Source organism: Oncorhynchus kisutch, unplaced genomic scaffold (genome assembly GCF_002021735.2).
Source record: "Oncorhynchus kisutch isolate 150728-3 unplaced genomic scaffold, Okis_V2 Okis02a-Okis13b_hom, whole genome shotgun sequence".
Lineage (NCBI taxonomy): Eukaryota > Metazoa > Chordata > Actinopteri > Salmoniformes > Salmonidae > Oncorhynchus > Oncorhynchus kisutch.
In genome coordinates this window covers 11,274,196-11,291,201 of record NW_022261979.1, presented here as the reverse complement: position 1 = coordinate 11,291,201, position 17,006 = coordinate 11,274,196, and the positions used below count along the sequence as shown (strand labels likewise).

Below are 17,006 nucleotides of genomic sequence, written 5' to 3'. Positions count from 1 at the left end.
TGCTTCAGCCTGGTAGAGAGGGAGAATGGCTGATTCCTCTGCTTCAGCCTGGTGGAGAGGGAGAATGGATGATTCCTCTGCTTCAGCCTGGTGGAGAGGGAGAATGGATGAATCCTCTGCTTCAGCCTGGGTGAGAGGGAGAATGGCTGATTCCTCTGCTTCAGCCTGGTGGAGAGGGAGAATGGATGATTCCTCTGCTTCAGCCTGGTGGAGATGGAGAATGGATGATTCCTCTGCTTCAGCCTGGTGGAGAGGGAGAATGGATGATTCCTCTGCTTCAGCCTGGTGGAGAGGGAGAATGGATGATTCCTCTGCTTCAGCCTGGTGGAGAGGGAGAATGGATGATTCCTCTGCTTCAGCCTGGTGGAGAGGGAGAATGGATGATTCCTCTGCTTCAGCCTGGTAGAGAGGGAGAATGGATGTTTCCTCTGCTTCAGCCTGGTAGAGAGGGAGAATGGATGATTCCTCTGCTTCAGCCTGGTGGAGAGGGAGAATGGATGATTCCTCTGCTTCAGCCTGGTGGAGAGGGAGAATGGATGATTCCTCTGCTTCAGCCTGGTAGAGAGGGAGAATGGATGATTCCTCTGCTTCAGCCTGGTGGAGAGGGAGAATGGCTGATTCCTCTGCTTCAGCCTGGTGGAGAGGGAGAATGGATGATTCCTCTGCTTCAGCCTGGTAGAGAGGGAGAATGGATGATTCCTCTGCTTCAGCCTGATGGAGAGGGAGAATGGATGATTCCTCTGCTTCAGCCTGGTGGAGAGGGAGAATGGATGATTCCTCTGCTTCAGCCTGGTGGAGAGGGAGAATGGATGATTCCTCTGCTTCAGCCTGGTAGAGAGGGAGAATGGATGATTCCTCTGCTTCAGCCTGGTGGAGAGGGAGAATGGATGATTCCTCTGCTTCAGCCTGGTGGAGAGGGAGAATGGATGATTCCTCTGCTTCAGCCTGGTGGAGAGGGAGAATGGATGATTCCTCTGCTTCAGCCTGGTGGAGAGGGAGAAAGGATGATTCCTCTGCTTCAGCCTGGTGGAGAGGGAGAATGGATGATTCCTCTGCTTCAGCTTCTGTTGGTCCTAATCCATTTCATTAGGCAGACAGTGGAGTAGTGGAGGAGCGCTACTGACAGGGGTGGCAAATAGCACCCTATTCCCTTTATTAGTGCACTACTTTCGACTGGGCTCTAGTCAGCCGTAGTGCACTACTTTTGACTGGGCTCTAGTCAACCGTAGTGCACTACTTTTGACTGGGCTCTAGTCAGCCGTAGTGCACTACATTTGACTGAGCTCTAGTCAGCAGTAGTGCACTACAGTATGTAGGGCGTAGGGTGCCATTTGGAAAGCATACAGAGAGGTAGAGCTCTGAGTTTTTGTCCTGTCTGGCACGGATGGCTTCAGTTGTGTTGTTAACCCTCAAGGCCATGTCATCAAATACATTTTTTTGACTAGGGTAATTATTAAGATGTAACCCCGGGGTGGCTCTCCCCACCCTCTTCACCCCGCGGACACTGGAGTCTCTATTCAAATAATCTTCTTACTGTATTTATTCACTGGTGGCTGGTGTCCCAATCAAATAAAATACCTGATTAAGTCACTTGAAAAGAATCCAAACTAAAGTGACATACCACATGATACCATATAATCTACCCATGGATAAAAGATTGATAAAAAAAAACAGAATGTTTTAGTTATGTGCCAAACAACAGCACAGTGGTGGTTGCTAAGGCTTCACTTAATGGGGATCCACATCCAGAATATAAAGAAGAACACAATGGGGGTTGCTAAGGCTTCACTTAATAGGGATCCACATCCAGAATACAAAGAATAACACAATGGGGGTTGCTAAGGTTTCACTTAATGGGGATCCACATCAAGAATACAAAGAATAACACAATGGGGGTTGCTAAGGCTTCACTTAATGGGGATCCACATCCAGAATACAAAGAAGAACACAATGGGGGTTGCTAAGGCTTCACTTAATGGGGATCCACATCCAGAATACAAAGAAGAACACAATGGGGGTTGCTAAGGCTTCACTTAATGGGGATCCACATCCAGAATACAAAGAAGAACACAGTGGTGGTTGCTAAGGCTTCACTTAATGGGGATCCACATCAAGAATACATAATAAATCATAAACAAGTTAACTAAATCCAATGTTTGTGTCTCTCCACTCCCACCATTTAATATACCATATAATCGGCCCATCCAAAATGAAACATTTATAAAAATGAACATGACTGAATAATGTTGTAGTTATGACGGCACAGAGAAGATGGCTGACGTTTTACATGCTCCTAACCGATTGTGTTTTTATCTTCGTTTTTTTGCGTTGGCTGTAAGTTATTTTTGTAACTTATTTTGTACATAATGTTGCTGCTATTGTCTCTTAAGACCGAAAAATAACTTCTGGACATCAGAACAGCGATCACTCATCACGAACTGGCAGAATCCTTTTTTTTCCTTTAACAAGTTTGACGAGCCCAGCGTGAAGAACATACTGCTTTCCCTGGAACAGGCCCAAATCCCCATAATTTGCGTGAAGTGATGACGGAGAAAAAGAGGACGGATGTCGGGCTGCCTTCTGAGAATTCGTAGGCGATCGAATATACCAGCCCTGCCTTCCGTTCTTCTAGTTAACGTGCAATCATTAGAACATAAAATCGTGGACCTACGTAGGAAGATTAAACTACCAACAGGGCATTAAAAATTGTAATATCTATTTCTTCACGGAGTCGTGGCTGAACGACGACAATATCAACATACAGATGGCTGGTTATACACTGTATCGGCAGGATAGAACAGCAGCATCTGGGAAGACAAGGGGTGGTGGACTATGCATATATGTAAACAACAGCTGGTGCACGATATCTAAGGAAGTGTCTAAGGTTTTACTCACCTGAGGTAGAGTATCTCATGATAAGCTGTAGAATCAATCAATCAAATGTATTTATAAAGCCCTTCTTGCATCAGCTGATGTCACAAAGTGCTGTACAGAAACCCAGCCTAAAACCCCAAACAGCAAGCAATGCAGGTGTAGAAGCACGGTGGCTAGGAAAAACTCCTTAGAAAGGCCAGAACCTAGGAAGAAACCTAGAGAGGAACCAGGCTATGAGGGGTGGTCAGTCCTCTTCTGGCTGTGCCGGGTGGAGATTATAAACCTAGAGAGGAACCAGGCTATGAGGGGTGGCCAGTCCTCTTCTGGCTGTGCCGGGTGGAGATTATAAACCTAGAGAGGAACCAGGCTATGAGGGGTGGCCAGTCCTCTTCTGGCTGTGCCGGGTGGAGATTATAACAGAACATGACCAAGATGTTCAAATGGTCATAAATGACCAGCAGTGTCAAATAATAGAACACACTATCTACCTAGAGAGGTTTCATCTGTATTTTTCGTAGCTGTCTTACATAACACCACAGACCGATGCCGGCACTAAGACCACACTCAATGATCTGTATTCCGCCATAAGCAAACAGGAAAACGCTCACCCAGAGGTGGCGCATTTACCTCGACTAACCGGTGCCCCCGCACATTGACTATATACCGGTACCCCCCAGTATATAATCTCTCTATTGTTATTTTACTGCTGCTGTTTAACTACTTGTTACTTTTATTTCTTATTCTCATTTGTATTTAAACTGCATTGTTGGTTTAAAGGGCTTGTAAGTAAGCATTTCACTGGTCTACAACTCTCGTATTCGGCGCATGTGACTAATACAATTTGATTTGATGATTGTTTCTGTTATGTGGAAAATGTTTCTGATATGTGGAATATGCTTTCGTTATGTGGAATATGTTTTAGTTACGTGGAATATGTTTTAGTTATGTGGAATATGTTTTAGGTATGTGGAATATGTTTTAGGTATGTGGAATATGTTTTAGGTATGTGGAATATGTTTTAGTTACGTGGAATATGTTTCTGTTATGTGGAATATGTTTTAGGTATGTGGAATATGTTTTAGGTATGTGGAATATGTTTTCGTTATGTGGAATATGTTTTAGTTACGTGGAATATGTTTCTGTTATGTGGAATATGTTTTAGTTATGTGGAATATGTTTGAAACTGTGATGCCCCAGAAGAACCCCAGGAAGAATAGGGCTCATTAAGGTGTCAGTTAACGGGGATTCATAATAATGAAGGCAAACCAATCCAATAGTTTCTCACGGCTTCGCTGCTTGAACCCCTCTCTGATTGAGGGTTAAATACGGAAGACACATGTGCAACTGACTAGGTATCCCCCTTTCCCTTTCCCTAATGAATAATTAATCACAGGTAATTAATCATTAATCAAACTCATTCCATGGAGGAACGAATGTGTCTGTGCGTTTTCACTCCTCCCTTGTACTTGAACTCTCTTCACCTGGTTGTCTTCATTGGCTAGTTAGGAAGTCCCCTCACCTGGTTGTCTAGGTCTTCATTGGCTAGTTAGGAACTCCCCTCACCTGGTTGTCTTCATTGGCTAGTTAGGAACTCCCCTCACCTGGTTGTCTTCATTGGCTAGTTAGGAAGTCCCCTCACCTGGTTGTCTAGGTCTTCATTGGCTAGTTAGGAAGTCCCCTCACCTGGTTGTCTAGGTCTTCATTGGCTAGTTAGGAAGTCCCCTCACCTGGTTGTCTTCATTGGCTAGTTAGGAACTCCCCTCACCTGGTTGTCTTCATTGGCTAGTTAGGAAGTCCCCTCACCTGGTTGTCTAGGTCTTCATTGGCTAGTTAGGAAGTCCCCTCACCTGGTTGTCTAGGTCTTCATTGGCTAGTTAGGAAGTCCCCTCACCTGGTTGTCTAGGTCTTCATTGGCTAGTTAGGAAGTCCCCTCACCTGGTTGTCTAGGTCTTCATTGGCTAGTTAGGAAGTCCCCTCACCTGGTTGTCTAGGTCTTCATTGGCTAGTTAGGAAGTCCCCTCACCTGGTTGTCTAGGTCTTCATTGGCTAGTTAGGAACTCCCCTCACCTGGTTGTCTTCATTGGCTAGTTAGGAAGTCCCCTCACCTGGTTGTCTAGGTCTTCATTGGCTAGTTAGGAACTCCCCTCACCTGGTTGTCTTCATTGGCTAGTTAGGAAGTCCCCTCACCTGGTTGTCTAGGTCTTCATTGATTAGTTAGGAACTCCCCTCACCTGGTTGTCTAGGTCTTCATTGGCTAGTTAGGAACTCCCCTCACCTGGTTGTCTAGGTCTTCATTGACTAGTTAGGAAGTCCCCTCACCTGGTTGTCTAGGTCTTCATTGGCTAGTTAGGAACTCCCCTCACCTGGTTGTCTAGGTCTTCATTGATTAGTTAGGAACTCCCCTCACCTGGTTGTCTAGTCCTTCATTGGCTAGTTATGAACTCCCCTCACCTGGTTGTCTAGTCCTTCATTGATTAGTTAGGAAGTCCCCTCACCTGGTTGTCTAGGTCTTCATTGGCTAGTTAGGAAGTCCCCTCACCTGGTTGTCTAGGTCTTCATTGACTAGTTAGGAAGTCCCCTCACCTGGTTGTCTAGGTCTTCATTGGCTAGTTAGGAACTCCCCTCACCTGGTTGTCTAGGTCTTCATTGATTAGTTAGGAACTCCCCTCACCTGGTTGTCTAGTCCTTCATTGGCTAGTTATGAACTCCCCTCACCTGGTTGTCTAGTCCTTCATTGATTAGTTAGGAAGTCCCCTCACCTGGTTGTCTAGGTCTTCATTGGCTAGTTAGGAAGTCCCCTCACCTGGTTGTCTAGGTCTTCATTGGCTAGTTAGGAACTCCCCTCACCTGGTTGTCTAGGTCTTCATTGGCTAGTTAGGAACTCCCCTGACCTTGTTGTCTAGGTCTTCATTGGCTAGTTAGGAACTCCCCTCACCTGGTTGTCTAGGTCTTCATTGGCTAGGTAGGAACTCTCCTCACCTTGTTGTCTAGGTCTTCATTGGATAGTTAGGAACTCCCCTCACCTGGTTGTCTAGTCCTTCATTGGCTAGTTAGGAACTCCCCTCACCTGGTTGTCTAGTCCTTCAATGATTAGTTAGGAAGTCCCCTCACCTGGTTGTCTAGGTCTTCATTGGCTAGTTAGGAACTCCCCTCACCTGGTTGTCTTCATTGGCTAGTTAGGAAGTTCCCTCACCTGGTTGTCTTCATTGATTAGTTAGGAAGTCCCCTCACCTGGTTGTCTTCATTGGCTAGTTAGGAAGTCCCCTCACCTGGTTGTCTTCATTGATTAGTTAGGAACTCTCCTCACCTGGTTGTCTAGGTCTTCATTGGCTAGTTAGAAACTCCCCTCACCTGGTTGTCTAGGCCTTCATTGATTAGCTAAGAAGTCCTCTCACCTGGTTGTCTTCATTGATTAGTTAGAAACTCTCTTCACCTGGTTGTCTTCATTGATTAGTTAGGAACTCCCCTCACCTGGTTGTCTTCATTGATTAGTTAGGAACACCTGGTTGTCTCGGTAACTTCATTGATTAGTTAGGAACTCCCCTCACCTGGTTGTGTAGGTCTTCATTGGAAACCAATTCAAAGGCAATAACAAAACCAACAGCCCTCACATGGAATGAGTTTGACAGACCTGGAATAAATTAAGAATAACCCACTGAATTAAAGCCAGGGTTTTGGGTCTCTCCACTCCCAGCCATATAATATGCCAAATGATCTGCCCATGCACTATAAACATGGATAAAACAAACATGAGTGAGGAATATGTTTCATTTACGAGTCAGGATGAATTCAGTGAACTTAAAGCTAATGTTTTTGGGCCTCTCCATTCCAGCCAAGTTCTGTGGAGACCCTGGTACCCCAGCCAAGGGGAAAAGAGAAGGACGAAGTTTAATCTACAAGTCAGAGGTTACCTTCAGCTGTAGCGCCCCCTATGTCCTGGTGGGGTCAACTACACGCATCTGTCAGGACGACAGCACCTGGAGCGGCTCTCAGCCACGATGCATAGGTAGGTAACAACATCATACTGTCACAACTACAGTCTATAGGTAACAACAACATACTGTCACAACTACAGTCTACAGGTAACAACATCATACTGTAACAACTACAGTCTATAGGTTACATCATACTGTAACAGCTACAGTCTATAGGTTACATCATACTGTAACAACTACAGTCTACAGGTAACAACATCATACTGTAACAACTACAGTCTATAGGTAACATCATACTGTAACAACTACAGTCTACAGGTAACAACATCATACTGCTACAGTCTATAGGTAACAACATCATACTGTAACAACTACAGTCTATAGGTAACAACATCATACTGTAACAGCTACAGTCTATAGGTAACAACATCATACTGTCACAACTACAGTCTACAGGTAACAACATCATACTGTAACAGCTACAGTCTATAGGTAACATCATACTGCTACAGTCTATAGGTAACATCATACTGTAACAACTACAGTCTATAGGTTACATCATACTGTAACAACTACAGTCTATAGGTAACATCATACTGTAACAGCTACAGTCTATAGGTAACAACAACATACTGTAACAACTACAGTCTATAGGTAACATCATACTGTAACAACTACAGTCTACAGGTAACAACATACTGTAACAACTACAGTCTATAGGTAACATCATACTGTAACAACTACAGTCTATAGGTAACAACAACATACTGTCACAACTACAGTCTATAGGTAACATTATACTGTAACAACTACAGTCTACAGGTAACAACATACTGTAACAGCTACAGTCTACAGGTAACAACATACTGTAACAACTACAGTCTACAGGTAACAACATACTGTAACAGCTACAGTCTATAGGTAACATCATACTGTAACAACTACAGTCTATAGGTAACATCATACTGTAACAACTACAGTCTATAGGTAACAACATACTGTAACAGCTACAGTCTATAGGTAACAACATACTGTAACAGCTACAGTCTACAGGTAACAACATCATACTGTAACAGCTACAGTCTATAGGTAAATTTTTCTAAGTGATCCCAAACTTTTGATCGGTAGTGTATATTTACAATCCCCTTGTCCAAACATCAAAATAAAGAACGTAGATGCTGTTCCACTTAGAAAAGACCTTATTGATCGTTTTGTCGCGCGTAAAGGTGGTGCAATTATTATCGGGTCTGAATCGGGTCTGAATCGGGACTGAATCGGGTCTGAATCGGGTCTGAATCGGGTCTGAATCGGGTCTGAATCGGGACTGAATCGGGTCTGAATTGGGTCTGAATCGGCCCCCCCATATGTTTAATAAGAGACTCTACAAAGTGTGCTTCCGTAGATATGACAGACTCATCCTCATGATAGTAACCCTGGGTGATTGTGATCTATGTCCTTCTAGAACCATCCAGGACGACCTGTGAGAACCCAGGAACACCTGAATACGGCTCCATGAACATCAGCCTGGGGTTCAAGGTACGGTTTAAAGGACTGTTCTCTTCTAGATACCTTTAAAGTGGCAATCTGGGATGGGTACATCCCCTATGGTTAAAACTATAATTTTAAAAACTCAGACGGCCAAACCTTGCATCCTTAGCTCTGTCTATGAATTTGAGAGTGGTTACATTTCTCCGGCCCCAATCCCTCAGCTTTTTACCAAAGAAAGTGGTGACCATTTTGAACCCCAGTACAGTATGTTGGACTGAGACTGTACTGTAGCAACGATGATAGAGTACTGGTTTAAGGTTGTGTCTGGTTCTGAGGGTGCAGTATGTTGGACTGAGACTGTACTGGACCAACGATGATAGAGTACTGGTTTAAGGTTGTGTCTGGTTCTGAGGATACAGTATGTTGGACTGAGACTGTACTGGACCAACGATGATAGAGTACTGGTTTAAGGTTGTGTCTGGTTCTGAGGATACAGTATGTTGGACTGAGACTGTACTGTACCAACGATGATAGAGTACTGGTTTAAGGTTGTATCTGGTTCTGGGGGTGCCGTATGTTGGACTGAGACTGTACTGTACCAACGATGATAGAGTACTGGTTTAATGTTTAAAACTGTTCGGTTCTGAGGATACAGTATGTTAGACTGAGACTGTACTGTACCAACGATGATAGAGTACTGGTTTAAGGTTGTGTCTGGTTCTGAGGGTGCCGTATGTTGGACTAGGACTGTACTGTACCAACGATGATAGAGTACTGGTTTAAGGTTGTGTCTGGTTCTGAGGGTGCCGTATGTTGGACTGGGAGCGTGTGTGAACTGACTGTACTGAAACTGTACGGAGATGTGATGATATGTGAAACCACAGTCCAACCCACCAGCTGGAAGATCTAAATGTGTCTGGATTGGAATCATCTTGTATTCTGTTGGATGATGTTATATTGGCGCAAGGCAGTCTCTCTCTCTCTCTCTCTCTCTGTCTGTCTGTCTCTCTGTCTGTCTCTCTCTCTGTCTGTCTCTCTCTCTCTCTCTCTCTCTCTCTCTGTCTCTCTCTCTCTGTCTCTCTCTCTCTCTGTCTCTCTCTCTCTCTGTCTCTCTGTCTCTCTCTCTCTCTGTCTCTCTCTCTGTCTCTCTCTCTCTCTCTCTCTCTCTCTCTCTCTCTCTCTCTCTGTCTCTCTCTCTCTGTCTCTCTCTCTCTCTCTCTCTCTCTCTGTCTCTCTCTCTCTGTCTCTCTCTCTCTCTGTCTCTCTCTCTCTCTGTCTCTCTCTCTCTCTGTCTCTCTGTCTCTCTCTCTCTCTCTCTCTGTCTCTCTCTCTGTCTCTCTCTCTCTCTCTCTCTCTCTCTCTCTGTCTCTCTCTGTCTCTCTGTCTCTCTCTCTCTCTGTCTCTCTCTCTCTGTCTCTGTGTCTCTCTCTCTCTGTCTCTGTCTCTCTCTCTCTCTCTCTCTCTCTCTCTCTCTGTATGTCTCTCTCACTCTCACACAAATGTGCTTTACACACATTTCCAATAGTGATGCAATTTGCTAAAAACAGACAAGACTGTCTTTAGAGGTTAATTAGACTTAACTGTCTTTTGAGGTTAATTAGACTTAACTGTCTTTTGAGGTTAATTAGACTTAACTGTCTTTTGAGGTTAATGAGACTAAACTGTCGTTTGGGGTTAATTAGACTGAACTGTCTTCCTTCAACTCTATCGCTGTCTCTCACTCACACTCTCTCTCTCTCTCTTTCTCTCTCTGTGTCTCTCTCTGTCTCTCAATTCAATTCAATTCAATGGCTTTATTGGCATGGGAAATATGTGTTAACATGGCCAAAGCAAGTGATGTAGATAATATATAAAATGAATATATAAAGTCTCTGTCTCTCTCTCTCTCTCTCTGTCTCTCTCTGTGTCTCTCTCTGTCTGTCTGTCTGTCTGTCTGTCTGTCTGTCTGTCTGTCTGTCTGTCTGTCTGTCTGTCTGTCTGTCTGTCTGTCTGTCTGTCTGTCTGTCTGTCTGTCTGTCTGTCTGTCTGTCTGTCTGTCTGTCCGTCCGTCCGTCCGTCCGTCCGTCCGTCCGTCCGTCCGTCCGTCTGTCTGTCTGTCTGTCTGTCTGAACCAGGTGGGCAGTAAGGAGTTTAGTAATGTCTGTCTCTCTGAACCAGGTGGGCAGTAAGGTGGAGTTCCAGTGCCAGCAGGGCCACCTACTCCAGGGTTCCACCACCCGACTCTGCCTGTCTGACCTCACCTGGAGCGGCTCTCAGCCAACATGCATCCGTGAGCTCTCCTTATCTCTTCCTTTGTCATCTTCCTCTCCTGACCTCTTCTTGTCTGTCTCTCTTCTCCTTCCACCTCTCCTCTCTCCTCTCTCCCCTCTCTTATTCTTCAGTCCCCTCTCCTATTCCTCAGTTCCCCCTCCTCTCTCCTCTTCCTATCCCCTCTCTCCTCTTCTGCAGTCCTCTCTCCTCTCTCTCTCTTTGCTCTTTCCTCTCTCTTCTCTCCTCTTCCTCAGTCCTCTCTCTGCTCTCACAACCTCTCCTCTTCCTCAGTCCTCTATCCTCTATCCTCTCTCCTCTTCCTCAGTCCTCTATCCTCTCTCCTCTCTTCTCCGTCCTCCCTCCTCTCCACTTCACATCTCCTGCTCCACTCTGCAATCAACACCATGCCATTATGAGTGTGTCTGCCAGTGAAGTGTTGTTGACATGATTACTGATGTGTAGGGTAGCCTGAAGTGTGTAGAATGTTGCCGGGCCAATCGCTGTCAGTTTCCCTATGAAGTGTGTAGAATGTTGCCTGGCCAATCGCTGTCAGTTTCCCTGTGAAGTGTGTAGAATGTTGCCTGGCCAATCGCTGTCAGTTTCTCTATGAAGTGTGTAGAATGTTGCCTGGCCAATCGCTGTCCGTTTCCCAAAGCCAGAGGGGCTTGTCCTCTGGGACCCGCCACATCACATGTGGAGTAAACACACGACTGATGAATTCAACGTTAGTATTTTAAGAGTGATAAGTGCCTGCTATTTACACTTATTCATCCAACGTTAAAAGGAAACATTACTACTGTACACATTTGCATAGGATTATGATTTATTGCTGATGAAAATTATGTTTCATAATCACTATTATCATAACTACTCCCCTAGACAGAATTCCCATTGGAATTACCCTTTGATGGAAAAATTAATTTGTTAGCTAATACAACGTCTGTATCCTCCAGCCGTACCCCAATGGTGTGCCTGTATGGTTATTTATGTACAGTATCTCAGTGGTCTGTCTGATCTGTCTACTGCACTGCCATGTGAGGTGGTCCTGTCCTGTCTGGTCCTGTCCTGTCTGGTCCTGTCCTGTCTGGTCCTGTCCTGGCTGCTCCTGTCCTGTCTGGTCCTGTCCTGTCTTCTCCTGTCCTGTCTGGTCCTGTCCTGTCTGGTCCTGTGTGCTCCTGTCCTATCTGCTCCTGTCTGGTCCTGTCTGGTCCTGTCCTGTCAGCTCCTGTCCTGTCTGCTCCTGTCCTGGCTGGTCCTGTCTGCTCCTGTCCTGTCTGCTCCTGTCTGGTCCTGTCCTGTCTGGTCCTGTGTGCTCCTGTCCTATCTGCTCCTGTCTGGTCCTGTCTGGTCCTGTCCTGTCGGCTCCTGTCCTGTCTGCTCCTGTCCTGTCTGCCCCTGTCCCGTCTGGTCCTGTCCTGTCTGGTCCTGTCTTCTCCTGTCCTGTCTGGTCCTGTCTGGTCCTGTCTGCTCCTGTCCTGTCTGCTCCTGTCCTGTCTGCTCCTATGTGCTCATGTCCTGTCTGCTCCTGTCCTGTCTGCTCCTGTCTGGTCCTGTCCTGTCTGGTCCTGTGTTCTCCTGTCCTATCTGCTCCTGTCTGGTCCTGTCTGGTCCTGTCCTGTCGGCTCCTGTCCTGTCTGCTCCTGTCCTGTCTGCTCCTGTCCCGTCTGGTCCTGTCCTGTCTGGTCCTGTCTTCTCCTGTCCTGTCTGGTCCTGTCTGCTCCTGTCTGCTCCTGTCCTGTCTGCTCCTGTCCTGTCTGCTCCTATGTGCTCATGTCCTGTCTGCTCCTGTCCTGTCTGGTCCTGTCCTGTCTGCTTCTGTCCTGTCTGGTCCTGTGTGCTCCTGTCCTGTCTGGTCCTGTCCTGTCTAGTCCTCCCTCTACCTCCCGAACGTCCCCCTCTTACTCATGTCTGTGTGGGAGCCGTCCTGCAGCTGAAGACAGCCACAACCTCTCATTTCATCTACTCTCAGCATCATATTAAAATCAGTCCTTGGTCAGTCCTTGGTCTGGACCAGCTCCCTAACACACACACATTAGTTGGATGAATCTCAGAGTGAGAGAGGAGGGAGGAAGAGAGGGGGGGAGAGGAAGGGGAAGAGGGGGGTGAGAAAGATGGGGGGATGGGGGGGAGGGAGAGATGAAGAGGGGAGAGAGAGAGAGAGAGAGAGAGAGAGACAGAGAGAGAGAGACACAGAGAGAGAGACACAGAGAGAGAGACACCGAGAGAGAGAGAGAGAGACACAGAGAGAGACAGAGAAAGAGATAGACACACACATAGAGAGACACAGGGAGAGACTGAAATACTGAGACACTGTCTTTCTCCCTCCTCCTCCTCCCTCTCTCCTCCTCCCTCTCTCCTCCTCCCTCATTCCCTCCTACATCTTCTCTCTGTGATGATGCAGAACACAGCCCTTCCCTCCTCCCTCTCCTCCTCTCTCCTCCTCCCTCATTCCCTCCTCCATCTTCTCTCTGTGATGGAGCAGAACACAGCTCTCTCCTCCTCCCTCTCCTCCTGTCTCCTCCTCCCTCATTCCCTCCTCCATCTTCTCTCTGTGATGGAGCAGAACACAGCCCTCTCCTCCTCCCTCTCCTCCTCTCTCCTCCTCCCTCATTCCCTCCTCCATCTTCTCTCTGTGATGGAGCAGAACACATCCCTCTCCTCCTTCCTCTCCTCCTCTCTCCTCCTCCCTCATTCCCTCCTCCATCTTCTCTCTGTGATGGAGCAGAACACAGCCCTCTCCTCCTCTCTCCTCCTCCCTCATTGCCTCCTCCATCTTCTCTCTGTGATGGAGCAGAACACAGCCCTCTCCTCCTCTCTCCTCCTCCCTCATTCCCTCCTCCAGCTTCTCTCTGTGATGGAGCAGAACATAGCCCTCTCCTCCTCCCTGTTTTCTATTAGAGTTAATGTCACTAAAACAACATGAAGGGCCAATTCACTGTTGTGACTCTGTCATGAACTCATATCTTCAACTCATTAGTTTAGTAGATTCAGGATATCTTCAGCTCTTTAGTTTAATAGATTCAGGATACCTTCAGCTCTTTAGTTTAGTAGATTCAGGAAGCTTCAACTCATTAGTTTAGTAGATTCAGGATATTTTCAACTCATTAGTTTAGTAGATTCAGGATATATTCAACTCAGTAGTTTAGTAGATTCAGGATATTTTCAACTCATTAGTTTAGTAGATTCAGGATATCTTCAACTCATTAGTTTAGTAGATTCAGGATATCTTCAACTCATCAGTTTAGTAGATTCAGGATATCTTCAACTCATTAGTTTAGTAGATTCAGGATATCTTCAACTCATTAGTTTAGTAGATTCAGGATATCTTCAACTCATTAGTTTAGTAGATTCAGGATACCTTCAACTCATTAGTTTAGTAGATTCAGGATACCTTCAACTCATTAGTTTAATAGATTCAGGAACCCTTCAACTCATTAGTTTAATAGATTCAGGATATTTTCAACTCATTAGTTTAGTAGATTCAGGATATTTTCAACTCATTAGTTTAGTAGATTCAGGATACCTTCAACTCATTAGTTTAGTAGATTCAGGATATTTTCAACTCATTAGTTTAGTAGATTCAGGATATTTTCAACTCATTAGTTTAGTAGATTCAGGATATCTTCAGCTCTTTAGTTTAATAGATTCAGGATACCTTCAGCTCTTTAGTTTAGTAGATTCAGGAAGCTTCAACTCATTAGTTTAGTAGATTCAGGATATTTTCAACTCATTAGTTTAGTAGATTCAGGATATATTCAACTCAGTAGTTTAGTAGATTCAGGATATCTTCAACTCATTAGTTTAGTAGATTCAGGATATCTTCAACTCATTAGTTTAGTAGATTCAGGATATCTTCAACTCATCAGTTTAGTAGATTCAGGATATCTTCAACTCATTAGTTTAGTAGATTCAGGATATCTTCAACTCATTAGTTTAGTAGATTCAGGATATCTTCAACTCATTAGTTTAGTAGATTCAGGATACCTTCAACTCATTAGTTTAGTAGATTCAGGATACCTTCAACTCATTAGTTTAATAGATTCAGGAACCCTTCAACTCATTAGTTTAATAGATTCAGGATATTTTCAACTCATTAGTTTAGTAGATTCAGGATATTTTCAACTCATTAGTTTAGTAGATTCAGGATACCTTCAACTCATTAGTTTAGTAGATTCAGGATATTTTCAACTCATTAGTTTAGTAGATTCAGGATATTTTCAACTCATTAGTTTAGTAGATTCAGGATATTTTCAACTCATTAGTTTAGTAGATTCAGGAACCCTTCAACTCATTAGTTTAGTAGATTCAGGATATCTTCAACTCATTAGTTTAGTAGATTCAGGAACCCTTCAACTCATTAGTTTAGTAGATTCAGGATATCTTCAACTCATTAGTTTAGTAGATTCAGGAACCCTTCAACTCATTAGTTTAGTAGATTCAGGAACCCTTCAACTCATTAGTTTAGTAGATTCAGGAACCCTTCAACTCATTTTTTATTTTTTTATTTTTTTTATTTCACCTTTATTTAACCAGGTAGGCTAGTTGAGAACACCTTTATTTAACCAGGTAGGCTAGTTGAGAACACCTTTATTTAACCAGGTAGGCTAGTTGAGAACACCTTTATTTAACCAGGTAGGCTAGTTGAGAACACCTTTATTTAACCAGGTAGGCTAGTTGAGAACACCTTTATTTAACCAGGTAGGCTAGTTGAGAACACCTTTATTTAACCAGGTAGGCTAGTTGAGAACACCTTTATTTAACCAGGTAGGCTAGTTGAGAACACCTTATTTAACCAGGTAGGCTAGTTGAGAACACCTTTATTTAACCAGGTAGGCTAGTTGAGAACACCTTTATTTAACCAGGTAGGCTAGTTGAGAACACCTTTATTTAACCAGGTAGGCTAGTTGAGAACACCTTTATTTAACCAGGTAGGCTAGTTGAGAACACCTTTATTTAACCAGGTAGGCTAGTTGAGAACACCTTTATTTAACCAGGTAGGCTAGTTGAGAACACCTTTATTTAACCAGGTAGGCTAGTTGAGAACACCTTTATTTAACCAGGTAGGCTAGTTGAGAACACCTTTATTTAACCAGGTAGGCTAGTTGAGAACACCTTTATTTAACCAGGTAGGCTAGTTGAGAACACCTTTATTTAACTTTATTTAATTCTAGGTCGGAACCCTGGATGGTTCCGACCTAGAATATGTGGACGTCTATAAGTACCTAGGTGTCTGGCTAGACTGCAAACTCTCCTTCCAGACTCATATCAAACATCTCCAATCGAAAATCAAATCAAGAGTCGGCTTTCTATTCCGCAACAAAGCCTCCTTCACTCAAGCCGCCAAGCTTACCCTAGTAAAACTGACTATCCTACCGATCCTCGACTTCGGCGATGTCATCTACAAAATGGCTTCCAACACTCTACTCAGCAAACTGGATGCAGTCTATCACAGTGCCATCCGTTTTGTCACTAAAGCACCTTATACCACCCACCACTGCGACTTGTATGCTCTAGTCGGCTGGCCCTCGCTACATATTCGTCGCCAGACCCACTGGCTCCAGGTCATCTACAAGTCTATGCTAGGTAAAGCTCCGCCTTATCTCAGCTCACTGGTCACGATGGCAACACCCATCCGTAGCACGCGCTCCAGCAGGTGTATCTCACTGATCATCCCTAAAGCCAACACCTCATTTGGCCGCCTTTCGTTCCAGTACTCTGCTGCCTGTGACTGGAACGAATTGCAAAAATCGCTGAAGTTGGAGACTTTTATCTCCCTCACCAACTTCAAACATCAGCTATCTGAGCAGCTAACCGATCGCTGCAGCTGTACATAGTCTATTGGTAAATAGCCCACCCTTTTCACCTACCTCATCCCCGTACTGTTTTTATTTATTTACTTTTCTGCTCTTCTGCACACCAATATCTCTACCTGTACATGACCATCTGATCTTTTATCACTCCAGTGTTAATCTGCAAAATTGTAATTATTTGACTACCTCCTCATGCCTTTTGCACACATTGTATATAGACCCCCCCTTCGTTTTCTACTGTGTTATTGACTTGTTAATTGTTTACTCCATGTGTAACTCTTTGTTGTATGCTCACACTGCTATGCTTTATCTTGGCCAGGTCGCAGTTGCAAATGAGAACTTGTTCTCAACTAGCCTACCTGGTTAAATAAAGGTGAAATAAAAATAAAAATAAATAAATAAAAACAGGTCAGGGACAAAGTAGTGGAGAAGTACAGACCACGGTTGGGTTATGAAAAAATATCTGAAACTTTGAACATTTGAGACTGAGACGGAGGTTCACCTTCCAGCAGGACAATGACCCTAAGCATACTGCTAAAGCAACACTCAAATGGTTTACGGGGAAACATTTAAATGTCTTGGAATGGCCTAGTCAAAGCTCAGACCTCAATCCAATTGAGAATCTGTGGTATGACTTAAAGATTGCTGT

General features: G+C 44.5%; 1 protein-coding gene across 1 annotated transcript in view; it reads left to right on the top strand.

The window, feature by feature from the left end:
- The window catches only part of LOC116359260 (CUB and sushi domain-containing protein 3-like), a 547,528-nt gene that overhangs the window by 513,126 nt on the left and 17,396 nt on the right, over positions 1 to 17,006 (top strand). The window contains 3 exon segments of the mRNA XM_031811826.1: positions 6,707 to 6,880; positions 8,272 to 8,345; positions 10,455 to 10,566. Coding sequence (XP_031667686.1) covers positions 6,707 to 6,880; positions 8,272 to 8,345; positions 10,455 to 10,566 — 360 coding nt within the window.